The sequence below is a fragment of the Mastigoproctus giganteus genome, chromosome 10 (genome assembly GCF_048544385.1).
Source record: "Mastigoproctus giganteus isolate SK-2022 chromosome 10, ASM4854438v1, whole genome shotgun sequence".
Classification (NCBI taxonomy): domain Eukaryota; kingdom Metazoa; phylum Arthropoda; class Arachnida; order Uropygi; family Thelyphonidae; genus Mastigoproctus; species Mastigoproctus giganteus.
In genome coordinates this window covers 220,918,412-220,944,495 of record NC_143584.1, presented here as the reverse complement: position 1 = coordinate 220,944,495, position 26,084 = coordinate 220,918,412, and the positions used below count along the sequence as shown (strand labels likewise).

At 36.3% G+C, this 26,084-nt stretch overlaps 1 protein-coding gene across 1 annotated transcript in view; it reads left to right on the top strand.

Moving 5' to 3' along the window:
• Nucleotides 1-26,084, top strand: part of LOC150079949 (RNA polymerase-associated protein CTR9 homolog) — a 243,782-nt gene that overhangs the window by 15,769 nt on the left and 201,929 nt on the right. The window contains exons 3-4 of the mRNA XM_090383623.1: nucleotides 11,280-11,519; nucleotides 19,421-19,510. Coding sequence (XP_090239749.1) covers nucleotides 11,280-11,519; nucleotides 19,421-19,510 — 330 coding nt within the window. The remainder of the gene's footprint in view (nucleotides 1-11,279; nucleotides 11,520-19,420; nucleotides 19,511-26,084) is intronic.

Here is a 26,084-nt window from a genome sequence, read left to right as displayed (position 1 = left end):
CAAAGCTCGCAACAATTGTAAAGCAGTTATTAATCAGTTCAAACTAGAGTTTGAACAGGCTAAGAGTAGAAAACTTGCTTCTTGCCCTAATGGTAGCCAAGCATTCTGGTCTCTTGCCAAAGCTATTGGCCGCAACTTTTGCCCATCTCTGCTCCCACCTCTGTCCAAACCAGATGGTTCTGTTGTCACTTCAGCCAAGGATAAAGCTGACCTGCTAGCATCCCATTTTTCTTCCAGCTCATGTATTAATGATCTTGGTAAAACACCTCCCACCATTCCCAACATGCTCCATTCAATGCCTCCTGTGGTCTTCCGTCAAAAGGATATCAGAAGGATTTTGATGAATCTTGATGTTAAGAAAGCTCCAGGTCCTGATGGTATTTCTCCACTTGTTCTCAAACCTGTGCTCCTGAACTTACTCCTGTTCTTTGCCGCCTTTTTTTCACTTTCTTATTCCAAAGGTGTTTTTCCTTTTGCTTGGAAATTTGCTCATATCCAGCCAGTTCCTAAAAAGGGTGACAAATCCCTCCCATCCAATTATCGTCCCATTGCAATTACTTCTACTCTTTCTAAAGTAATGGACAAATCAATTAACTGCCAACTCTTAAACTACCTAGAAAACTTCCGTCTGATCAACGATCGCCAGTATGGATTCCGTCAGTGTCGATCCACTGGTGATATTCTGGCTTATGTTACCCATTTATGGACTAATTCAATGGAAAGGTTTGGTGAAACACAAGTAGTTGTTCTTGACATCTCAAAGGCTTTTGATCGTGTTTGGCATAAAGGTCTTCTAAACAAGCTTCCATCTTATGGTTTGCCAACTGTTTTTTGTAATCGGTTATCCAGTTTTCTCTCTGATCGCTCACTGAGGGTGATGGTAGATGGCTCTCTGTCTTCTAACTTCTCCACTAATGCCGGTGTCCCCCAAGGTTCAGTTCTTTCCCCCACTCTTTTCCTCTTGTATATTAATGACCTTCTTCCATTAACTGGAAATCTTATCCATAGTTTTGCCGATGATAGCACATTGCATTCCACTTTCCATTTTGAGAAACCTTGTCCTGGTCAATCAGCTTCAACTTCTCGAAAATCTGCTACCAGTTCCTTAAATGTCGATCTTCAGGTAATTCTCCAGTGGGGCAAAGACAACTTAGTTAATTTCAACCCTTCTAAAACTCAGTCTTGTCTTATATCTCACAAAAAGGATTCTTCTGCTCCTATGCTTATCTTTAGTGACACTCTGATTTCTAGACAAAATGATATATCTCTTTTGGGGATTACCCTGACTTCTAATCTCTCTTGGCACAAGCACACTACAAACATTGCTTCCTCTGCATCTAAAAAACTTGGTTTTCTCTTTCGCTCTCGGCGTTACTTTTCTTCCAAACAGCTGCTCACTCTGTATAAATCGCAAATCTGCCCTGCCATGGAATATTGTTCTCACATCTGGGGTGGTGCCCCCAAAACCTCTCTCAGACTTCTTGATTCCATTCAGAAGAGGGCAGTTAGGTTAATTAGTGATTCATCTCTAACAGAGTCTCTCCACTCGCTTTCTCATAGATGTACTGTTTCTGCTGCATGCCTCTTCTACAGATACTTCCATGGGCACTGTTCTTCTGAATTGGCTTCTATAATTCCTGCTCTCTCTTTCAAAACAGTCCGAGCACGTGCCGCCACCAGCCAACATCGATTTACTGTCCAACTTCAAACCCACAGAACCAACTTTTCATCTTCCTTATTTATTCATTCAACTGCCAATTTCTGGAACAACCTTCCTTCATATGTATTTCCTGAAAATTACAATCTACAGAAGTTCAAGTCCAATGTCAACAAATATCTTCTTTCGTCTTCTCAACCTGCAACCCAAGCACGGTACTAAGTACTATAGGTTCTAATACCTCTCATGTTTGGGGTTCACATAAAAAAATAAAAAAAAAAGTTAGAAGCATATGATTCAATAAAGAAAGCTTATGTAGCATCAGCCAAAAAAAAAAAAAAAAAACCGCTTCCATTTCACCCCCTCTATTCGTTCCAAATACCTGTCCAGCTCAGCCTCAAATTTATTTAGGCTATCAACTTCCACAACAAAGGATGGAAGTCTGTTCCACCAACCAACTACCCACTGGCTAAAGGCAAACTTCCACACATCTATCCTACATCTGTCTTTCCTCAATTTGAATTTATGCCCTTCATGTGATTATTCTGAGCAAGAGGAAGAATCCCATCAGCATTGAGCATGCTCAAACCATTCAAGGCTTTACACACCTCAATCAGATCACCTCGCAGGTACCTAGTCTCCAGACACTGTAATTTGCAAAACTTATCGTAAGAGCAACCCTTTGTTCCATTCATTAATCTTGTTGCTCTTCTCTGTACTCGTTCCAACAGCTCTACATGTTTCTTAAAATGAGGCCTCCAGACCTGTATACAGTACTCAAGGTGTGGCCTGACCATTGCCTTATACAAGGGAATAATCATCCCCTTATCCCTGCTAGAAAAATTCCTGTATATCATTGAAAAGACACTATGAGCTACTCTTGCAGACCATCTGCACTGCTCAGAAAACTTCATATCTGCCTGCACAATTACCCCCAGGTCCTTTTCGTTCTCTACCACTGTCAGTGTAGTACCACAGAGTTGATACGTCACTCTGGGGTTACTGCTTCCCATATGTAGTACTTTACATTTGTCAATGTTAAACTTCATTTGTCACCTCTCAGCCCATCTGCTCAACTTTTCTAGATCCTGTTGCAGCAGTGTACTGTCATTAGTGTCCTTAACAACCCTGCCAACCTTCGTATCGTCTGCAAACTTGGACATTAAGCTTGATGTACCATCATCAATATCATTTATAAATACAGAAAACAACAATGGCGCCAACACTGAACTCCACTAATAACATTAGTGGAGTTGTTGTCTATGGTCCTTATGTGATTGTACCAGGAGTTCTACTTGATCAGGAGAAAATCCCAAAATTGCTGACTGGAGTTGTTGTCTATGGTCCTTGTAGATAGTACATTCAAAGAGTAGATGTGCCCAACTCTCAACGGATCCACAGAAACAGATCGGTATTTAGTAGACCTGGTTGGTGGATTTTCTGGTTAATGGACCCGTGTCCAGTGACCAGAAAGGAGGTTTCCATGCTGAGGGAGAACCACTTGTTGACAGCTTTGCTGGTTGTGAATGTGACATCCGGTATAAATGTTCTCATAGCAAGTCCTTTTGTGGTCTTGTCCCATCTAGTCTGCCAGACATTGATCAACTCATTATGGCAATGAGCTCTTTTCTGTTTGGTATCACTGTCCAGGTTGAGTTCAATATCCAGTATTTCAGTTAGGTAATAATCAGATTGGCCAATCCTGATAAGCAATAATCGGGAATGGCTAACCTTTTCGTGCCATGTATCATGTCAAAAGTGTATCGTGTGCCACCAAGAGGCATATTCATAGCTACCAGAATCCACACTACCCCTTCTACTGACTGTGGAACCAAATGTTTTTGTTATTTATTTAAAGGAATTACTGCATATTTATTCACTTGTAATAAAAAATTTTACATTTATGAAATTAAATTAAATAGGTTGACAAATGAATGTTGTTTGTACATAATTGATGTCTGGAGGAACTCACTATTTGCATTAAATTAATAGTAAAAAAGCAATAAATATGAACAGTGGGTTCCTATCACATTGAAATCTGGTTTATAATTTTTAGCAATAAAAGTGGAATTTAAGCTGTATATTTATTTCCAATTTTTTATTTTTTTATTTTCTTTCCCATATCTATGCGAGTGCTGGTAAAAGGAATTGCATGTGGTATATGTGCCACAAGGTTGGCCACTCCTGCAATATATACTGCCTGATCTAAAGGGAAAAAAATTATTGTAGTCACCTAAATATATGTTTGGACCATAAGATGCAGGGAAATTTTAGGCAACATTTTGCAGGTGAAAAGTGTATCTTATGACTTGGCTAATATGGTAATTAATTTGATGTACTGGCAAGCTGAATAGATGCTTTATGTTAGTTTTCACTGGGGAATATTGTGCTAGTTGTTTGCACCAGCACACCTGAGCACTGTAAGATATTTGATATTACAGAGCCTTAACCACTTTCATATCCACTCATATCGAAAGAGACTGTGAAAGAGTAAACTAACCTTTAGAATTAATAATGAGACCATCATTGGACTCTGAACTAATTCTTGTAGTTTGAGGAACTGCAGTCATCTTGAAAATCTACATGACAAGATCTCAGATGAGCTAAGGATGAGGAAGGTAAGTATAGATAGACTGGTCAGTCAGTCTGATCTCTCTGGTAGCGAAGAACGTGTAGTCTATTGTCAATGTTGCATTACCAGATTGTCTTGAAGTATAGTATCCTAAATGGATCAAAACACAGCTTTGTAATGGAAAATCTTGTTTGACTAACCTGATAAACTATTATGGCATGGTTGCACAGGAATTAAATTTAAGAAACAATTTTAACATTATATACGTAGATTTTTAAGAAAGTATTTGATATCATTCCACATTGACATTTGTTGTATAAGATGGAGTGTATTCAGATTACAGGCAATATCCTGAGGTAAATTGAGGGATGGCTTTGAAGGACAGGATACAGAGGTTGTTATAAACAGTCATTCTTTAGAGCAGACCAGAGTTAAGTAGGTTAGTTCAAGGTTTGGTGCTAGGTCCAATTTTATTTTCTGCATTTCTTGAATGATATTGATGAGGGAATAAAGAGTACAGTGTTAGAATTTACAGATGATGAGAAGGTTGGCAGAATGGTTAATAATATATCAGGCTAAGCTACTTCAGAATTATTTGGACAGGCTGCTAGGATTGTCATAGAAATAACAATTATGTTTTAATCCTGCCAAGTGTAAGATTCTGCATTTGGGAAATAACACATGTACAAGATAGGGTTGGACCAATGGGTATAAATTGGGTGAGTGACTTGGATGTTATGACACAGTTGCACATGAAGATTAATCATGCAGTGTAAACAAGTAAAGTGCTAAGTGTTCATGAATGATTTACCATGCCATTGCATCTATATATAAGTTCACATTTGGGACATTGGCACCTCCAGAATAATCAAGACAGCATGGTAATATCCTTGAAGATAGGAAAGAGCCCCTTGACACAGGCTGGACAGTCTCACAATGTTTTTCTTTTGCATTATACTAGTTAAAGAAATAAAAAAATGTTTATTAAACACCATACTGCATGTATGAATTTATGATTTAAAATCTGTTTATTATTTATTGTGGAGTAAATTCAGTTCCTTACATTGGTTAATTAGCTACAAATCACTTTTCATTCAAAGTCACTATTAAAGTTTTGTAACTTTTGTTATTTAAATTTAAGCTAACAAACATATCACTTCATAAATAGGATTTATTGAGAAATTTTTTTTGGGCTAAAGCCTCCGATTATGTGCAAGTTTTACTAGCGAACAAGTTAGTACTGTTGCATTATGTTTGTACGTAGTGAACTACCGAAGTAGATAAATAAATAAATTGGCATCATTTTAATTATTTTAATCATTTTAACAAGTTGCCATGGTATTGCACTACCTCAAATAAGTAACGCTTAAACAATGGAGAAGACTAATGTTACTTATTCTTGGCAGATACCAATACCCAGATGGCACCATTTGTAAAATGGCACGAGATAAAAAACTGCGTTATCCACATATATGTCCCTATTAGACGTAGGAAAGAAAAAGGTAGAGGAAAGTGATAGTAGGAGAGGAAGAAGAAATGCCGTCGAAAGAGTAAAGGGACTGTTACTCCTCACTCATAAATCCTTCGAAAAGGCAAGGCTTCCCCATTAGGAAAGACTGTTATTGCCTATTGTAACTAGCTCGGGCAGCATCAAACTCCTGCAGATGGCACCGTTTCACGGCTTTTTGGCCTCTCTTTGTGGGTGGGCAGGTACCTCTGGTGTTATATTGACAACCCAGTTATGAAGTATAACTCCACAATATGTGAGATGCCTGATGGTGTGCAATAGTATAGATTAAGAAATTTTTTGGGCTAAAGCCTCAGACTACGTGGAAGTTTCACTAGCGAACAGTTAGTGCTATTCCATCGTGTTTCTACGTAGTGAACTACCAAAGTAGATAAATAAATTTATTTATTTATCTACTTAAAAAACTTTCTTTTGTCTATACTATTGCACACCATCAGGCATATCTCATTGTGGAGTTATACTTGATAATTGGGTTGTCACTATTGCAACACCGGGACATCTACCTGTCCACCGAAGAGAGGCCACAAGCCTTGAAATGGTGCTGTCTGGGTGGTGGTATCTGCCAAGAATAAGTAACATTAGCCTTCTCCATTGGTGAAGCGTTATTTATTCGATGTAGTGCAATACCATGGAAATTTGTTGTGAAGGTATTCACAATATGAGATATGATTAAAACAATGCCAATTTATTTATTTGTTTATCTACTTTGGTAGTTCACTATGTATAAAAATGATGCAATAGCACTAACATGTTCGCGTGGCGCCTCTGTAGCCAGGTGGGCAGGAGCAACAGTGCATAGCACACGCTTCTTGATTAGACCGGGGTTCGAGCCCGTGACCACCAAATACGGAGGATGCGGAAAGGTCAGGGAATGACCACCGCATATCCCAGGAACAATATGGCCTTAGTTGCTAATGCTCGTAAAAACCAAATAACAAACAAACAACCTGTTTGCTAGTGAAACTTTTACGTAGTCTGAGGTTTTAGCCCAAAAAAATTCCTGGTCTATACTATATTATTTCCCACCATCAGGCATCTCTCATATTGTGGAGTTATACTTCATAACTGGGTTGTCACTATTACAACACCAGAGGTACCTTCCCACCCACTGAAGAGAAGCAAAAAAAGCCTTGAAACTGTGCCCTCCGTGGGAGCTTGATGTCGCCCAAGTTACCAACAATAGACAAAAATGGTCAGCTGGAGAACTGTTGCCTATCTGAGGAGTTTGAATTTACAAGTGGTCTAAATTGAAGAAGTTACCCCTTTCATTCTTCCACATCTACACCAGTGGTGTCCAACCTGCAGGCAGGTCCGGCCTGCAAATAATTTTTATGTGGTCTGCACAGAAAGTGAACTAAAACAACATTTTACAGAGTCGTACCACTGCATGTATAGGCATGCAGCAAGCGTCGAGCTTGACTGTATCAAACATGTACATGTGGTTCAGTGCAGTCATATGTACACTAAATACAGTTATGTACATATCAATCTTTTCATATCATGACATTCTACTATTTTGATATAACTTGTTCATTGTATTGGATTATTATTAATTTGTATTGAATTAAAAAAATCATCCTCAGAAATGTTCCAAAAGAGGAAAATCGATTCAGAGTGTCATGTTTTTGATCAAGGGTGGACTGAAGAATATTTATTCATTGATTACCACAAAAAAGTATTGTGTTTGGTGTGTAAGGAGATTGTGTGAGTTTTTAAAGAATGTAATTTAAAAAGACACTATGATTCCAAGCATAAATCTTATGATCAACTAAAAGGAGTGTTGTGCAAATTTGTCAAGAAATTTACTTGCTGTAAGTGCCAGTTATCAAGTTGCACATTTGATCGCTTTTGAAAGTAAACTGTTCAGTGATGGTGAATTTGTTAAGTGCTGTTTGTTAAAAGTTGTGGAAGAAATTTTTCCAGAGAAACAAACAATGATACTAGACATTAGCTTGTCTCGACAGACAAGTATGCGAAGAGCAGAAGATATTGGAAAGAATTTGTTCTAACAACTTTTAGAAAACATAAAACAAATGAAATATTTTAGTGTGGCACTGGATGATAGTACTGATGTAACTGACACAGCCTAACCCCTTATCTTCATAACTGAAATTAATGATAATTTTGTACCAGTTAAAGATTTAGGTGATCTACAGAGTATGCATGGAACAACTACAGTTGAAAAATCTTTTTGAAAATTTTTGCCAATCTATTGAAAAGTTAGGATTAAATATTAAAAACCTGGTAGGAGTCACAACTGGTGGTGCAAAAAATATGATTGGTAAAAACATTTGGTGTAGGGGTAGAATAACCAAGAAAATGATAGATATCGGAGCTGAAACACCAATTGGAATTCACTGCATTGTGCATCAAGAAGCTCTTTGTGGGAAAGTATTGGATCTCCAACACGTCGTCCAAGATCACATGGCCTTAATCACTGAATGTTTCAACAGTTTCTTTCAGAAATTGAAGCTGAATATGAAGGTGTAATTTTATATTGTGCAGTGAGATGACTTAGTGGTGCAAAGTATTATATTGTTTCTTTAAACTGTGTTGTGACATTGATATTTTTATGACAATAAACAACTACACAACCAATAAAACAACTATCAAATATTGAGCTGTTTGATCTTACAATTTTTAGAGACATTTCTAGTAATTTAAATGCTCTTAATTTAAAACTACAAGGGAAAAGAAATTGGTCGGATTTGTTTGTTGACATCAAATCATTTCAGACTAAGTTATTATTATTTAAATCCCAAATTGAGTAAGACAATTTAGTTCACTTTGAATGTTGTATCGAGCTAAAAGAGAAACACATATTTCCAGAGAATCGTTGCCTCTCTCTCTCTCTCTCTCTCTCTCTCTCTCTAATTGTAATAATGAGAAACGTTGCCTCTCATTATTACAATTACTTTTTGACTGGCTTGAAAGTCGATTTGCAGATATAAGATCCCATGAAAAATGTATAAGCTTGTTTGAGAACCCATTTATTTCTATGGCTACAAACTACAATTCCAGCTTCCAAATTATTGACCTTCAAGCCAAAACATGGTTCAAAAATAAGTACATATGGACTGCTAAAATAAACTACTTAAATTCTACAAGACTCTCCCATTTGAAGATTTTCCGCTGATAAAAGAAAATGACATAAAAATGGCTACTTTGTTCGGATCAACATGTTTGCGAGCAAATTTTTCACTCATAAAATCAAATATTTTAAAAGAAACAATGACAGATGAGCATCTTCATTCCATATTGAGAATTGGCTTCACAAATTTTCAACAAAATTTTGAACAATTATCTAAAAATATGCAGCCTCAATCATCTCATTAAATGTTAAGTTTTGTTCAGTAAATGTTATTGTGTATTGTACTTAATACAATTTTCGAATAATTTCAATTTTAGGTGTATCATATTTATTTATTCACCTTAATATTGAAAAGCAGTGATCCTTTTCAAGGTGGAAATTTTCTAAAGGGAGCATTTAAAAGCAAAAGTAAAGTATTTAAAAAAACAAAACAAAAGTAAAGAATTTTAAGAAAAACAAAAGTAAAGTATTTAAAAAAAACAAAAGTCATATTTTTATAATTTTAATAAAATCTAAAAAATTTTATTACTGACATATTTATCACTGACAGATTTGTTGCACATAAAAGTGTTGGGAATTTGCATTTTTTATATATAGCCTAAAAATAAAAAAAATGGCAACAGGAAAATAGAAACTTCCTTTTATGTGTAACAAGATATGGAAAATGTAATAATGTTTTGTTACATTTTCCATATCTTGTTACTTACTGCAGACTGCAGTGAGTGAACAATGTTTTGTTCACTCACTGCAGTCTGCAAAACAAATCTAACTTTGAATATGGCCCCCGTACAAGAAAAGGTTGGATACCACTGTTCTACACCATTTCTTTTCTTCTTACTCTTCTACTAATACGTTCTTTTACTTTTTGCCTTCTAAGTCTAATAGGGACAAATGGATAGTAGGAGAGAGCCGACCGGGCTAGTCAGGTAGGTAAAGTGCCTACCTGGCAACCCAAAGGTTGTGGGTTCGATTCCCGCCTCGGGCTTGGATCAGTAAAATGCAAAAACTTTGGGAGGTGCAATATGGCCATAGAAGCTGATGCGCCAACAACTAATACAAAAAAAAAAAAAAAAAAAAAAAGATAGTAGAGCTATTATCCTGCACATATACAAAAAAAGTCTTGAGATGGTGCAATCTGCCTAGAATAAGTAACGTTAGTCTTTTCCATTGGCAAAGCGTGACTTATTCGAGGTAGTGCAATACCATGGCAATTTGCGAAGGTATTCACAATATGAGATATAATTAAAATGATACCAATTTATTTATACAGGCTGGCCTCGATTAACGTGATTAATTCGAACCGTGAGCGCATCGCGCAAAACGGAAGCGCGTTAATTGAATATAATAATCAATAGGAAAAATTATAATTGGTCCTTGACCTTCTGGAATGTCCACAAAAAATTTTAAAAATACCTTTTAAATAACTTTTTAACTGTATACAATATAAAAGATAAGGAAAATAATTATGGAATTAAATGTTTATTGCATAAAACAGCGGTTCCCAAACTGCGCGCCGCGGAATATTTTAAATTTTCGAGGGAAACACAGTGATACTCAGCATCTGTCGGACACCGCACGAACTACTAGCTCGAGGTAGTTCACAGTTTCAGCATTTCTTATTAAGTTGTTTGGACCTAACTACTAAACAGAACTGTTAGGTATTTCTTTTGGTCTGGGTGCCCCTTGAAAAAATTACTGAGACACTTAAGGGCACCATGAACCGAGAAAGTTTGGGAGCCTCTGACATAAAATACACAATGACGAAACGACTGTTGCGGAAATATTTGAACAGTGTTGACTTTCTCTTTTCATCAGTCAATTTCCGATAGCCGACAACAATCTTCTATGGGCCCTGGCGAAATAAATATCGCAGAAAACCTTAAACCTTTTGTTTGAGGTTCTGCGATACAAAAGATTTCATCTAATTCTTTTACTGTTATCTTCTTCATGGTAACATTTTCATCTGGCTCATTTAAAAATTTCAATTTTTATGCAAGTGTGCATTGACTTTATTAGCAGGAGACAAACAAGTAACACGTCTTCTTCTGAAGGTTGATGGAACACACCAAGGGAAGCAAGCAGGCAAACGTTTGTTTATTGGCCGTACGACTCGCGGTAAGCTTAACGCGCGATTCAAATTTTTTTCAACTATCACATAAAAAAAAAAGATTGTGTTAACTGGAAATTTGAATCGTGAAAAGTGGTATAATTTTTCAAATCGTGTTAATCAAACTCGCGTTATGCGAGGCCCTGACTGTATATCTTCTTTGATAGTTCACTGTGTACAAACATGATGTAATAGGATTTATTATGCATTGTCTTATACCATTAAGTATTTTTTCTAAAAATCTCTACTAATTATCAGATTTTATTATTTTTTTTGTTGTGTTCAGTTTACTGTAAAATACTAATTAAAATGTTTTGTTTTTAGTTGGAATACTACCAACAAGGAAAACAAGAAGATTTTATGAAAATACTTGAGGCCTCAAGAAGTGATGCAGGCTTAACTTATGGAGATTTTGAAAGAGACCAGATGCGAGCCCTGGATATCCTTGCTGCTTACTATGTACAGCAAGCTAATAAGGAAAAAAATAAAGATAAAAAAAGAGAGCTGTTTACAAAAGCAACATTGCTTTACACTACAGCTGATAAAATCATTATGTATGATCAGGTGGGTGTTGTTCTGAAATGTTTTTAAATTTTTTAAAAATTTGAAATAAAAAAATTAATTAAATAATTTTAAAATATAATTAAATTTTAATTTTTCCTAAATGGGGTTTGCTCTGCTAAAAAAAAAAAATGTTATTGAACTGTATCTATATACTGTATATGACAAATGCACTGCATATGGGTAGCAGTAACCCCAGGCGCCTCCGTAGCCAGGTGGGAAGGAGCAGCAGTGCATAGCACACGCTTCATGATTAGACCGGGGTTCGAGCCCGTCACCACCAAATACGGAGAATGCGGAAAGGTCAGGGAATGACCACCGCATATCCCGGAGCAATATGGCCTTAGTTGCTAATGCTCCTAAAAAAACCAAAATAACAACAACAACAGTAACCCCACAGAAATGTACCAACTGGGTGGGGTTACCCTCAGGATAGTGGAGAATGAAAGAGACATGGGGGTAATTGTGCAGTCAGATATGAAGTTTTCTGAGCAGTGCAGACAGGTGCCAGAGTAGGTCATGGGGTCTTGTCAATGATATACAGGAAATTTTGCTAGCAGGAATAAGGAGGTGAATTAACCCTTTGCATAAGGCAGTGGTCAGGCCACACCTTGAATACTGTGTACAGGTCTGGAAGCCTCATTTTAGGAAGTATGCAGATTTGCTAGAATGAGTACAGAGAAGGGCAACAAGACTGGCGAGTGGAACAAAGTGGAACAAAGGTGCTCTTATGAAGAAAGGCTTGAGTTCTGTAAATTGCACCTTCTGGAGACTAGGCACCTGTGAGATGATCTGATTGAGGTGTATAAGGCCTTGAATGGATTGAGCAGGCTCAATGCTGATGAGATTCTTCCTCTTGCTCAGATTACAAACTTGAGGGGGCATAAACTAAAATTGTTGGAAGACAGTTGTCAAATAGATGTGCGGAAATTTGCCTTTAGCCAGTGGGTAGTTGATTGCTGGAACAAACTTCCATCTGTTGTGAAAGTTTGATAGATTAAATAACTCCAAGGAAGAAGTGGACAAACTTTTGGAGCAAATGGATGGTGAAATGGGAAGAGGTTTTTTTGGCTGATGCTGTATAATCTTGTTTTATTGCATCATGTGCCTCTACTAATGCTAATGCTATGTGGTTTAACATTCTCAAACATTTAAAAACTTAAAACTCTGTTGGATCAGTATAACATGAGATTTTAGGAATACAGGTGATCCCTGCTGATAATTCGTTCCGGAAAAACACCGCGCTAAGTGAATCTGTGCTAAGCAAGCGCCCCCATTCCCATAAGATAACATATGTAGTAGTAGGAGTAGTAGTGACATGTGATGCAAGAAAGCATGTGTATGAGCTTATGCAGCATCAGCCAAAAAAAAAAAAAAAAAAAATCACACCATTCCCTCCAAATGCCTGTCCAGTTCCTCCTTAAATTTATTCAATCTATCAACTTCCACAACGACAGATGGAAGTTTGTTCCAGCAATTAACCACCCGCTGGCTAAAGGAAAATTTCCGCACATCTGTTCTACACCTGTCTTTTCTTAATTTGAATTTATGCCCCCTTAGGTTCGTAATCTGAACAATTGGAAGGATCCCATCAGAATTCAGCGTGCTCAACCCATTCAAGGCCTTATACACCTCAATCAGATCACCGTGCAGGTGCCTAATCTCCAGCCACTGCAATTTGCAGAACTTAAGCCTCTCTTGGTAAGAGGATCCCTTCATTCCCCTCACCAATCTTGTTGCCCTTCTCCGTACATGCTCAAGTAAATCTACATCCATCCTAAAATGAGGCCTCCAGACCTACGCAGTACTCAAGGCGTGGCCTGACCATTGCCTTATACAGAGGGATAATCACCTCCTTTTCCCTGCTAGCAAAATTCCTATATATCATTGACAAAACCCCATGACCTGCCCTGGCAGCCTGTCTGCATTGCTCAGAAAACTTCATATCTGCCTGCACAATTACTCCCAGGTCTTTTTCATTTTCTACCACCTTAAGTGTAGTACCACACAGTTGGTATGTTTCTCTGGGGTTACTTATATGCAGTTTCTCTGGGGTTACCCATATGCAGTACTTTGCATTTGTGAAGGTTAAACTTCAGTTGCCACTTCTTAGCCCATCTGCCCAAATTATCTAGATCCTGTTGCAGTAGCACACTGCCATTAGTGTCATTAACAACCCTGCCAACCTTTGTATCATCTGCAAACTTCGACATTAAGCCTGATATACCTTCATCAATATCATTGATAAATATACAAAACAACAGTGAACCCAACACCGAAACCTGTGGGACTCCACTAATAACATTAATCCACGAAGAGCAGCACCCATTGATTACCACCCTCTGTCTTCTCCCACTTAACCATCCTTTTATCCATTGTAGCAACTTACCCTTAATACCATTCTGCTCCAATTTGTACAATAGTCTTCCATGTGCAACAGTGTCAAAAGCTTTCCTGAAATCCAAATATATGATATCAAAATTATTTTTTGCATCCAGTTCCTTTGTAACCACATCATAATAACCAATCAAATTTGTCAGACTTTCCCTTAACAAACCCATGCTGTGTCTGAATTATTGCTGCAGTCTCGTCTAGATGATCCTGCAATGCTTCTTTAACCAGTGACTCCATTATTTTACCCGGAAGAGAAGTTAAACTAACTGGTCTGTAATTACTCTTGTCACCCTTCGATCCCCCTTTGTGAATTGGGGATACATTTGCACATGTCCAGTCCTTGGGAACCTCCCCTGAGTCCAAGGATGCTCTCATAATTATGGCTAAGGGTTTGCTTAGTTGCTTTGCCGCCTCCTTTAATATAACTGGATAGATCCCATCCGCCCCAGGTGCCTTTCTTATGTTTAACTTCAACAATTTCTCCTCCACTTTGCTCTCAGTTATTACAAAATCATTAAGCACACTGCTACAATTTGATAACCTTCTTCCATTTTCAAACTGTAATGATTCCTCACGTGTGAATGTAGATGCAAAATACTCATTCAGTTTGTTTGCTATCTGAGCAGGATCATCAACAGTCGAACCATCGATGTCAAGTGGACTAATCAGATTCATCCCCTTCCTTTTAGAGTGTATATTTGTGAGTTGCGGTCGGTGCAATAGGATATTTCCTAATCAATAATAAACGGTAGTGAAAAGATGCACAAATGTCAGTCAGAATATTTAATAATCAAATATTTGTACATATAAAATATTCTGCATTACATACATATATAATTAATTAAACTTAAAATTCCAATTAAAATCATGAATTTAATTGATGAATTTAATCATGAAAAATGTGTCGATTTTGTGTTGTACTTTGGCCGTCTTCCTGGTAAACTAAAAGGGGTTTTAATTTTAAATCCTCCGCAGCGTTACCACCCAACAATAAAGTCAAATGATCCTTCGCTGCTTTGAAATCTGGCTTGTTTTTTTCTTCTTTCAATATGACACTTCTTTTAGGCATTCATTTCCAAACAAGTCCTGCTTCATCAATGTTAAAACTTGTTGAGAATTATAACACATAATATCCCTCTTCAATAATTTCAACAAGTTCTTTTTTGAAAGTTTCGGCTTCTCCCTGGATTTTAAATTTATTCAACCAGCCCTTACTAGTTTTAAATGGTTCCACATTTTTTTTTTTTTTTAGGAACAACTATGTAAAGAATTTGCTTAATGCTCTTTTGGAATACTCCTGACTACTTTTTAGGCTTGTATTCAAATTAAAAGGATGAAAAACTCCAATAATTTTGAGTAAAAATAGGGATTGTTATCTTTTTTGTAATTCCATCTTTCTTAAAATTTGTTAACTAATATCTGCACATTATGGACTAATTTTTTTATTATCAGCTGGCTTCTTCATCCAGTTTTATTTAATTTTATTTCACAGTACATTTTTACATATAGACTTATTATTATTAAAAGTTAATGTGTTAAATCAGAATTTCACTTGAACTTATTGAAAACTTAAGGACTTTTACCATTATCATAATATATAATATAATTAATAATTTCAGTAGCATCGATGAACAACTATGTAAAGAATTTGCTTAATGCTCTTTTGGAATACTCCTGACTACTTTTTAGGCATATTACAATATTTGTGTAAATTCCTTATCTTTGCCATGTCTATCCACCTACATGTAACAACGTCACTTCAAAAGGATTTTGATGTCAGAAGGATTTTGACGAATCTTGATGCTAAGAAAGCTCCAGGTCCTGATGGTATTTCTCCACTTGTTCTCAAAACCTGTGCTCCTAAACTTACTCCTATTCTTTGCCGCCTCTTTTCACTTTCTTATTCTAAAGGTGTTTTTCCTTCTGCTTGGAAATTTGCTCATATCCAGCCAGTTCCTAAAAAAAGGGTGACAAATCCCTCCCATCCAATTATCGTCCCATTGCAATTACTTCTACTCTTTCTAAAGTAATGGAGAAATCAATTAACTGCCAACTCTTAAACTACCTAGAAACTTTCCGTATGATCAACGATCGTCAGCATGGATTCCATCAGTGTCGATCCACTTGTGATATTCTGGCTTATGTTACCCATTTATGGACAAATTCAATGGAAAAGTTTGGTGAAACACAAGCAGTTGCTCTTGACATCTCAAAGGCTTTTGATCGTGTTTGGCATAAAGGTCTTCTAAACAAGCTTCCATCTTATGGTTTGCCAACTGTTTTTTGTAATTGGTTATCCAGTTTTCTCTCTGATTGCTCACTGACGGTGATGGTAGGTGGCTCTCTGTCTTCTAACTTCTCCCAAGGTTCAGTTCTTTCCCCCACTTTTTTCCTCTTATGTATTAATGAACTTCTTCCATTGACTGGAACTCCTATCTATAGTTTTCCCGATAATAGCACATTGCATTCCACTTTCCATTTTGAGAAACTTTGCCCTGCTCAATCAGCTTCAACTTCTCGAATATCTGCTGCCAATTCCTTAAATGCCAATCTCCATGTAATTCTTCAGTGGGGCAAAGACAACTTAGTTGATTTCAATCCTTCTAAAACTCAGCCTTGTCTTATATCTTTCAAAAAGGATTCTTCTGCTCCTATGCGTAACTTTGGTGACACTCCGATTTCTAGGCAAGTTGATATATCTCTTTTGGAGATTACCCTGACTTCTAATCTCTCTTGGCACAAGCACATTACAAATATTGCTTCTTCTGCATCTAAAAACTTGGTTTTCTCTTTCGATCTCGGCGTTATTTTTCTTCCAAACAGCTGTTCATCCTGTACAAATCATCTGCCCTAGCATGGAATATTGTTCCCACATTTGGGGGCGGTGCCCCCAAAACCTCTCTCAAGCTTCTAGATTCCATTCAGAAGAGGGTAGTTGGGTTAATTAATGACTCATATAATTAATGTCTCATATACATACTGTTTCTGCTGCATGCTTTTTCTACAGATACTTCCATATGCACTGTTCTGAATTGGCTTCTATAATTCCCGCTTGCTCTTTCAAAACAGTCCGAACACATGCTGCCACCAGCCAACATCCATTTACTGTCCAACTTCAAACTCACAGAACCAACTTTTCATCATCCTCGTTTATTCATTCAACTGCCGTTTTCTGGAACAACTTTCCTTCATATGTCTTTCCTGAAAATTAGTCTACAGAAGTTCAAGTCTGATGTCAACAAATATCTTCTTTCGTTTTCTCAACCTCCAACCCAAGCACGGTAGTGAGTACTATAGGTTCTAATACCTCTCGTGTTTGGGGTTCACATAAAAAAAAAAAAAAAAAAAGTTGGAACACTTTTTAGCTCTATAGCAAGTAATAAGATAAATTGCTATAGATCTAAAATATGAGTCTATCCAAAAAAAGTCTATCCATATACAGCAGACTCTCGATTTACAGGGATCGGATTAACCAGAACACTCCAAGACTCCAAATTTAAAAAAAAAAAAGAAATCAAAAAATTCAAGTAATAACTAGAATAGGTGCAAACAGATGTGTTGCAAGTCATAAATAAGCGACAAGAAGCGGCGTTATAAGTCATCATTGGGAGATTAATATACCTATTATCTTGCAACTACCACTGTCTTCACACCCGTTGCTCAAAAAAGAGAAAAAAAAAAAAAAAAAAAGAGAGACCAAATGTTTAGTTTGTTTTAGTGCATCGGGTCAATTGTTGTGTTCTGTCACACCACAAAAAGACAAATTTTGTTTCATTATTTATCTCGGGGATCTCGAAATTTTTTTTATAGTAAATAATTTTTTTTTTTTTGTTTAGAAATCGCGAAAATGATGGGCAAACGCAAAGAAGTTGCGCTTTCAGTTAAACAAAAACTTGAAATTATTCAAAAGTTTGAAAACCGTGCATCCGTTAAATCTTTAATGATGAACCCTTATAATGTTGGTGACCAAACCATATGTAACAGCGTAAAAAATAAAGGGATGCTATTAGATTTAATATCAACATCACAAAAAATAAAGAGAAGCATCGTACTGAACTGAACACGCGAGTAGTACGAGGTAATTTTTTTTGTTTTTATCTGTCGCCATATTTTTTACGTAGGTTGCTGAATGATGATCACGGCATGCACAAATTGCACAAGTGAGATACAGAGTAACAAGCAAAAAAATAGGAAAGAAGAGAAGATTCTTTCAATTTATTTATGGTTTTTTTTATATATGACTGAAGATTTCAGTGAAGGGGACACGCATTTCACCATAATAACGCCGACCATGCTAGCCGGGTGGGTAAAGTGCCTGCCTGGCAACCCAAAGGTTGCAGGTTCGAATCCTGCCTCGGGCTTGGACCAGAGTAAATGCAAAAACTTTGGGAGGTGCATTATGACCACAGAAGCCGATGCACCAACAACTAACAAAAAAAAAAAAAAAAAAAACCCATAATAACATAAAAATTCACAGAACTGTCTCAGTATTCTCGCAAATGCAATAAGATGAGTTTACTACTGTTTATAATTAGATGCACGAACAGAAAAGCCCAATAACACGGAAAGTGCAAATTATTTTTGTTTTTTGGTAGTGACCTCCAGAAATGTGCTTTAATAAAATGTGAGCTCGCGCGGGGTTGATAATAGTGAGTTTTCGCTTTAACCCTGTGAAGTTCTTTACAGAAAATTCATTTTGACCGTTATCATGGTGCCAACTAAGAGAATAAGTGACAGCAGTACTAATAAATCTACCAAGAAAAGAAAAGCGATCGATTTGGATCAGAAAATTAAACTAATAATCAAGTATCACGCTGAATTCAGATTTGTCAATAATAATATAGTAGCAATATGTTATTAGTCATTCCCAAGTTACGTAAAACTCGACGAAGTAAGAAGTCCTGGAATGTATCTCTTACGTTTGTCGGGGACTTCTTTATTTTTGGATTAACTGGGAAATCGATTATCTGGGATTTCTTTTTTTACCATCTATCCGGAAAATCGAGAGTCTACTGTACTGTATATTGTAGATGAAGCACGGGATACTGTGTTGCCTGGATACTGTGTACTGTGTTGGAGGAATGAATGGGCAGAATGGCAGATGTGCAGAAACAAAATGTTCTCAGTTTGCACAAAAAGTTTGTTTTTTGCTTGTGTTTTGTTATAAACCATGAATTGTTATTATTTGCTAACATGCTTGAAATATATTGCAATGTGTACATTAATTAATTTGTTTAAACTTGTTAATATTCATATTGAACATTTGATAATAATACATTATATAAAATTACTTCACTTGCTATGTTAAGTCATAATAAGAAGAGTACTTTTAATCTTGCATTTATTTGATAGCTATTTCCATATCTGTATGGATAAAAGCATATTTGATTTTTTGCGATTGCATTTTCATAAGCAAAATATTTCTAAAAACTAATGAGATTAGATTTATTGAATAAATAGTGTTTAATAGAAAGTAGATAATGAAGTATGATATTATTCAAAATTTGTAGCATCATCTTTTGGGGCGTGCTTACTTCTGTTTTTTGGAAGGAGATAAAATGGACCAGGCTGATGCACAGTTTAATTTTGTACTTAATCAGGTGAGTGAACATTTTTGCTGTTTTACATAATTGATTCTGAACTATTTAAAAAAAAGAAATTGAAATATTTTTAATGAATAAATCTGTAGTATATTATTGTTGTTGATTTTATATGAATTATTAGTATCCTGAGTAAAAATTAAGAATCCATTTTGGTATTAAAAAATAGGCTTTTGTCCTCTGTTAAAGCATTTTCATATAATTTTCATGTTCCCGATTTCATATGATTCATCCCTAAAGTTTTAATGAATATGGAGCTAGATATACAATATTTTGAATAATACTTTGTCCATGTGATGGAGTTTAAGTACAGTAAAACATTTTCAGCCATCAGATTACATATTCATGTGTAAAGTATTTTGAAAAGATTCCGAAGTTAATCCAGAAATTAGTGAGCATGATATCTAATGGTGTTTTTGTTCTTCACTTGTCTCTTGTAATTGCTTAAAAACCACAGTCGATTTCTGCTGGCATTGTGTTGAATCGAAAAGAACATTTGAATTTTGCCACCATTGTTTTAGTATTGATATAAGAGATACTTGGAAGTTTCTACATAGCTTTGTAGCAGTTTAATCAGTATCAGAAGAGGCTTATAAGCTATAATTTATAGCACTACATGCATGTTTTAATAACTTAACTTTATCATGTAGTCTGTAACATACAACATTAATATTCGTAGAGCTTTTAGTATCGGTGATTTTGCATAGATATAGTCAGTACTTTTTTTGGGATGGTATGGTGTACCGGCACCTTTATTAACAGTGATGTGCGACATTTGGATGAAGTATACTTCGAAATTTGTAATATTCCGTAAATTTTTTTCACATATTTACCTACTATTCAAATAAGCTTAAAATTATTTTAACTAAATTTGGATTTTTCACTGTCTATTGTTAAGATATTTTCTATATAAAACTGTATAGCCATTTTTAAAATTCTAAATTACTCAGTCGGACCTCTGTTTAACGAAGTCCTTTTATAGCAAATTATTTTGAATTCGCCTTCGAAGTTACATTTAAAATACTTTCTGTTGAGCAAGAAAATTTTCATATAGCAAACGGATTAGGAGGGAATTAACTCGGTACGCACTGTTCGCATTTCTGGCCTTCAGGCAATTTAGGCAATTAGTGCTGCTGCGCGAATTAAGAGAACTAAAGGGATTACCATTCTACAACTTAGTGGTACCTGGTAAAACCTATCCGACCACCTGTCTCACATACAAAGAAGTCAAGCTGGTCAACAGTGACCAGATCAAGGGGTATTCCCAATGGGCTCTGGTCCACCTTCTACTGCAGTGGTGTCCAAATTTCCCGTACAGGAGCCATATTCAAAAAAAATTCAAAGTTAGATCTCTTTAGTGTGTTACATTTTCCATATCTTGTTGCATATAAAAGTAAAATTGAAAATATTCAAAAATTTTGTTGTGTACAATACACAAAAATTACATTTACTGAACAAAACATTTAATGAGAAAATTTTTTTTGATAATTAACAAAATTTAAAATGCTGTTTTAGTTCACTTTCCAGGCGGGCTGTAGGTTTGACACTGCTGTGAATCAACTGTAAGTGTCCCGTTCAAGAATTAGGAGAGAGTGATTTTCTTTTGCGCTGACAAATAATCATCTGTTGTTTCTTGGAAGTGCGTTATCCACACTTTTCCATAAATTTTCTCTATCTCTGTTTACATGGTCACAGTACCTGAATATCCGAATGACACTGACATTTTGGACAGTTTAAAAAAAAAAAACGAAAAAGGAAAAGAAAAAAATTCAAATTTAAGAACTAGTGACAATACCGATGATGAGAGAAGGAAAACGAGGACAACGAAGGTATTAAACCTAAACATGAATTGTTGGCATTTGGTGAAAGTGAAATTAGAAAATTGTCAATTAGGTTACAGTTAAATGAAAGAGATACAATTCGTGGATTTTGGGAATACTTAATTGAAAAGATGGTTTCAGAAGAATTGAAGCATTTGATAGACGCTCTGAATACGATACCAATTTCATCGAGTGAATGTGAACGAGGATTTTCACAAGTGAAAATCCTGATTGTCAGCCCAACCAGAGCTTCGTTGATGACAAAAGCAGTTTCTTCACTACTGTTTCTTAAAATTGTATGCCCTCTACTGACCCGCTTCGATCCAGCAAAATATGTTGATTCGTGGCTGCTTCGGAAATGTCATTCAGCAAGAGAAACATGAAGAGGAAGAAAAGAAGTCAGCATAGCGTGTTGGATGAGAACTTAATTAATATTTGGAATATTCTACGAGAACTATTATGAAATTATTTTTACTTATGTTATTTATTTTTACTTATTATTTTTTAGGGTCCGTAGTCTAACAAAGAACCCTTATAATGTCACTCGGTTGTCTGTCCGTCCATCACAGCATTGTATCTCTGGAACCACTCAATCTATTCACTTGAAATTTTGCATGGGCTTGTACATCATGTGGACCAACATAATGGCATATTGATCGTTGTTGACAAAAATTTGTCTGAGAAATGGGGGGTGGGGTAAATGTGGTGGGGCAAAAATGTTGTTGACAACCTATAGCTTATTATACACCATTGGAAACAGCTCAACGAGTAGGTTTAAAATATAATTTTAAAATATTTTTAAAATTAAAAATGGCGGTGCCAGACAGAAAAATGAGTCATTTTCGTATCTCCCCCTCTATTTCCGTTGCTAATGGAGCTAAAAATTTAAAAATCATATTAGCTATATGTTATTCGATGCTTATCAAAGGAAAACTATTCTGATTGAAATCTATCATTTACTTTTTGTGTTAAAATTAAAAAAACAATTTTTTATTGCACTTTGATAGCGTGCTTCTTTGTACTTAGTAACTCCTTTTGGTGACAAAAAGGTTACTAAATAGTTAGTTAATAATTCTATAAAGGTCATTTATAAATTTTGCGACGAGAAGTATTTTTTAACAATTTTCAAAGCTGGAGTTGTCACGGCAAGAAGGTACTCAGAGAGCCAGTGTTGAGGCGGCGGTGGTGGGGAGGCACCTGTGCAGAGTCTTGCACGGCCCTCACCTGCGAGTCGCTTCTCCCCCAAGACTTTAATTGGCTTCTCCCACCCTCATCATTCACAACTGGAAAGACTCAAATAGACAACGTTTTTGTTAGTTCCTCAGTTTTAGGCCAAGCCGGGGTACTAGAAACTTTTTTTCGGTTACCATAAAGCTCTCTATTTGAGATATTACACTAATGACCATTCGTGACTATGGACCCTTCATCCTGAGTGCCTGGCACTCAGTAATTGATCGATTTATTTACTTATTTTACTCACATTTTACTTATTTTTTTATATACTTGAATAATAAATTTATGCTTAATAAACTTGTTAATATACTAAATTTGTTATTCTTATTCCAAAAACATTACTACGAAAGTAACAATATCAGGAAAAAAAATGTTTAGAGTACTTTTCATATCCTTTTAATTTTCAATTTTTCCTGATAGCAAAGAATGACTACTGGCACCTATTTTTTTTACAAAAAAAAGCACTGGATATAGTATTGCAAATAGGCCGCTTGAGAGTTCGAATCACGTAGGTTGATGATAGATAGATAAATTTATTATCTATTATAACTACTTTGAATTTACAAAGGTAACAGTATAGCATAATACATGCAACTTAAACTTGATAGGAGATATGAAATACACATAATGTAAACTTGGTAGGAGATATGAAATGCGTATACCATAAGCTTGATATTGCAATATACATACATATTCAATAATGTAAATTTCATTAGCATAACCGATGTATAGTGTTATTACTGCATTAGGATATAAGTTTAGTGTAGTATTTTTAATTATATGGAATTTGAAATGAAATCATGCCTCAGAGCAGAAAAGCAAAAGGCTCAAGGTAGCGGGAGTGCCATGGCTCAGGGAAGAACTGAAGAGGACGGTTGTCCTCTTAATTACAACCTTATGAAATGTACTGCTTGTTTGACATTTTCAAAGCTATCAGGAACAGGATGTGATATTGCCAAGGGATGTATTTGTGTGTGCTTAATGTAGAGTGTGAGGATATCAAATGCAAACTCAGCATTGTTTGGGCCTTTATAAGAGCTTGAAGAGCAGGATGGATGGATGCTCTTGAAGGATTTAAATTATAGCCCACCGAGCTCTCAGCTGCCCACATCAATGCCAGAGCTTGTACTTGGTCATCAGGCAATGCAGTGGCAACTTTCGATGCTGAATATGTTTGTTCCATAGGAGATAGTTGTTGTTGTTGTTGTCTGTGATTCTATTGTCAGGGAAACAGCAAATATATTGTGCAAAAAGGATAGGTGGAATAGGACTAGGGTATGTTTGCCAGGGGCAAAAGTTGATGACGTAGAACAGATATCATCTTTTAATGGCACAAAAGGTGATATTGTTGTACACGTTATGCCATGAAATGTAGATCTGCAGACTTAACAAGTACAGGTCAATGTTGGAACAAAGTCACAAGTAAGGGTTAAATTTGAAAGTCTTTACACTTCTGCCCAGACACAATAGGAGGGAGTATATGATGAGAGCCTTGTCAATCAATTCAGCTCTGGAGAGATTGTGCAAGGCTCATGGTACAGAATTTTTCTCAGCATGGTCCGTGTTTGCTAATAGGAGTGAATACTTCTACAGGGATGGGATAGACTTAAATAGAAAGGGTGCGAGAATATTTGCTCATGCTATTGAAGCATTTTTAGGTGGGTCGGAAAACTGCTAGCTTGGGGGGGGATAACCAGACTAATAGATAAACAATAGCTGCAGGAAGACGTGAAATTTTTTCTTGTGCTGCTTCTATTGAAATTAGCAGCAGCCTGGAAAACAAGTTGCCAGAGATTTCAAGGACTGCTGGGAGTCATCATGGAACAAGTAAATACACGGGCTGTGTTAGGGTACTAAGAGTAAGAGCAGTGCATGTATACTTGCATGTACACCAATGCTAGGAGCATAATAAATAAATTTGATGCAAGTGAAGTGAAGTCAAGACATCAAATGTGGATATTATTGGGATATCAGAGACATGGTGGCAGACAGATATAAGTAATGCAGAATTTAAATATGCGGAGTACAATGTGTAAAAACAGGACTGACAGCACAGGAAGGGAGGAGGGGTTATGTTGTAAGTTAAAAAACACATAAAATATAGTGCAGTGCATCCAGTTGACATGGTTGGTGAGTACAATGTGACATAAGCACCTGTAAAGCAAAGACAAGAGTAGGAGTGCATTATAAGACTAATGACTTTGATGAGTACAAAAAACAATTGTACAGGGAAATAGATTGGGTCAGTAAAACAGAATATCTTATAATGGGAGATTTTAACTTCCCAGATATTGACTGGAACTTGTGGATTGGGCACTTGCACTCTAGCAAGACTTTTGTGGATTTATTAGATGACCGTTTTCTACAGCAGCATGTTTGAGAAGCAACCAGAGGGAGTAATACTCTTGATCTTATTGTCAGCAATAATTATCAAATTAAAGAGTGTATTGATGTGGGATTTACTTAAAGATGTAACTACCATCAGGAGTAAAGAGAAAGGTTTTTGCTTTTGTAAAGGTGACTACAGTGGTCTCAGACAGTTTTTAAATTCTATAAAGTGAAACCAACTGATGATACCAACAGTAAATTCTAAATGGAAAGCATTTGAGGAATTAATCATGGAAGTCACTAGGCTTTTTGTACCAACCAAGAAATACTATTTAAGGTTTATGCTTAAATGGCTGTCAGATGAACTAATAAGACTCATGTGCAGAGAAGAAAACTGCATGGGATGCATATAAATTTTCAGGCAACACAGAAGCCTATGGTAGATATAAGCTAGTCTGTAGTAGTAGTAGTAGTAGTGGCACATGATGCAAGAAAGCAAGTGTAGGAGCTTATGCAGCATCAGCCAAAAAAAAAAAAAAAAAAAAAAAATCACACCATTCCCTCCAAATGCCTGTCCAGTTCCTCCTTAAATTTATTTAACCTATCAACTTCCACAACGACAGATGGAAGTTTGTTCCAGCAATTAACCACCCGCTGGCTAAAGGCAAATTTCCGCACATCTATTCTACATCTGTCCTTTCTTAATTTGAACTTATGTCCCCGTAGGTTGGTAATCTGAACAAGTGGAAGGATCCCATCAGAATTCAGCGTGCTCAACCCATTCAAGGCCTTATAGACCTCAATCAGATCACCGCGCAGGTGCCTAGTCACCAGCCACTGCAATTTGCAGAACTTAAGCCTCTCTTGGTAAGAGAATCCCTTCATTCCCCTCAACAATCGTGTTGCTCTTCTCTGTACACGCTCAAGCAATCTACATCCTTCCTAAAATGAGGCCTCCAGACCAGTACGCAGTACTCAAGGCGTAGCCTGACCATTGCCTTATACAGAGGGACAATCACCTCCTTTTCCCTGCTAGCAAAATTCCTATATATCATTGACAAAACCCCATGACCCGCCCTAGCAGCCTGTCTGCACTGCTCAGAAAACTTCATATCTGACTGCACAATTACTCCCAGGTCTTTTTCATTTTCTACCACCTTAAGTGTAGTACCACACAGTCGGTACGTTTCTCT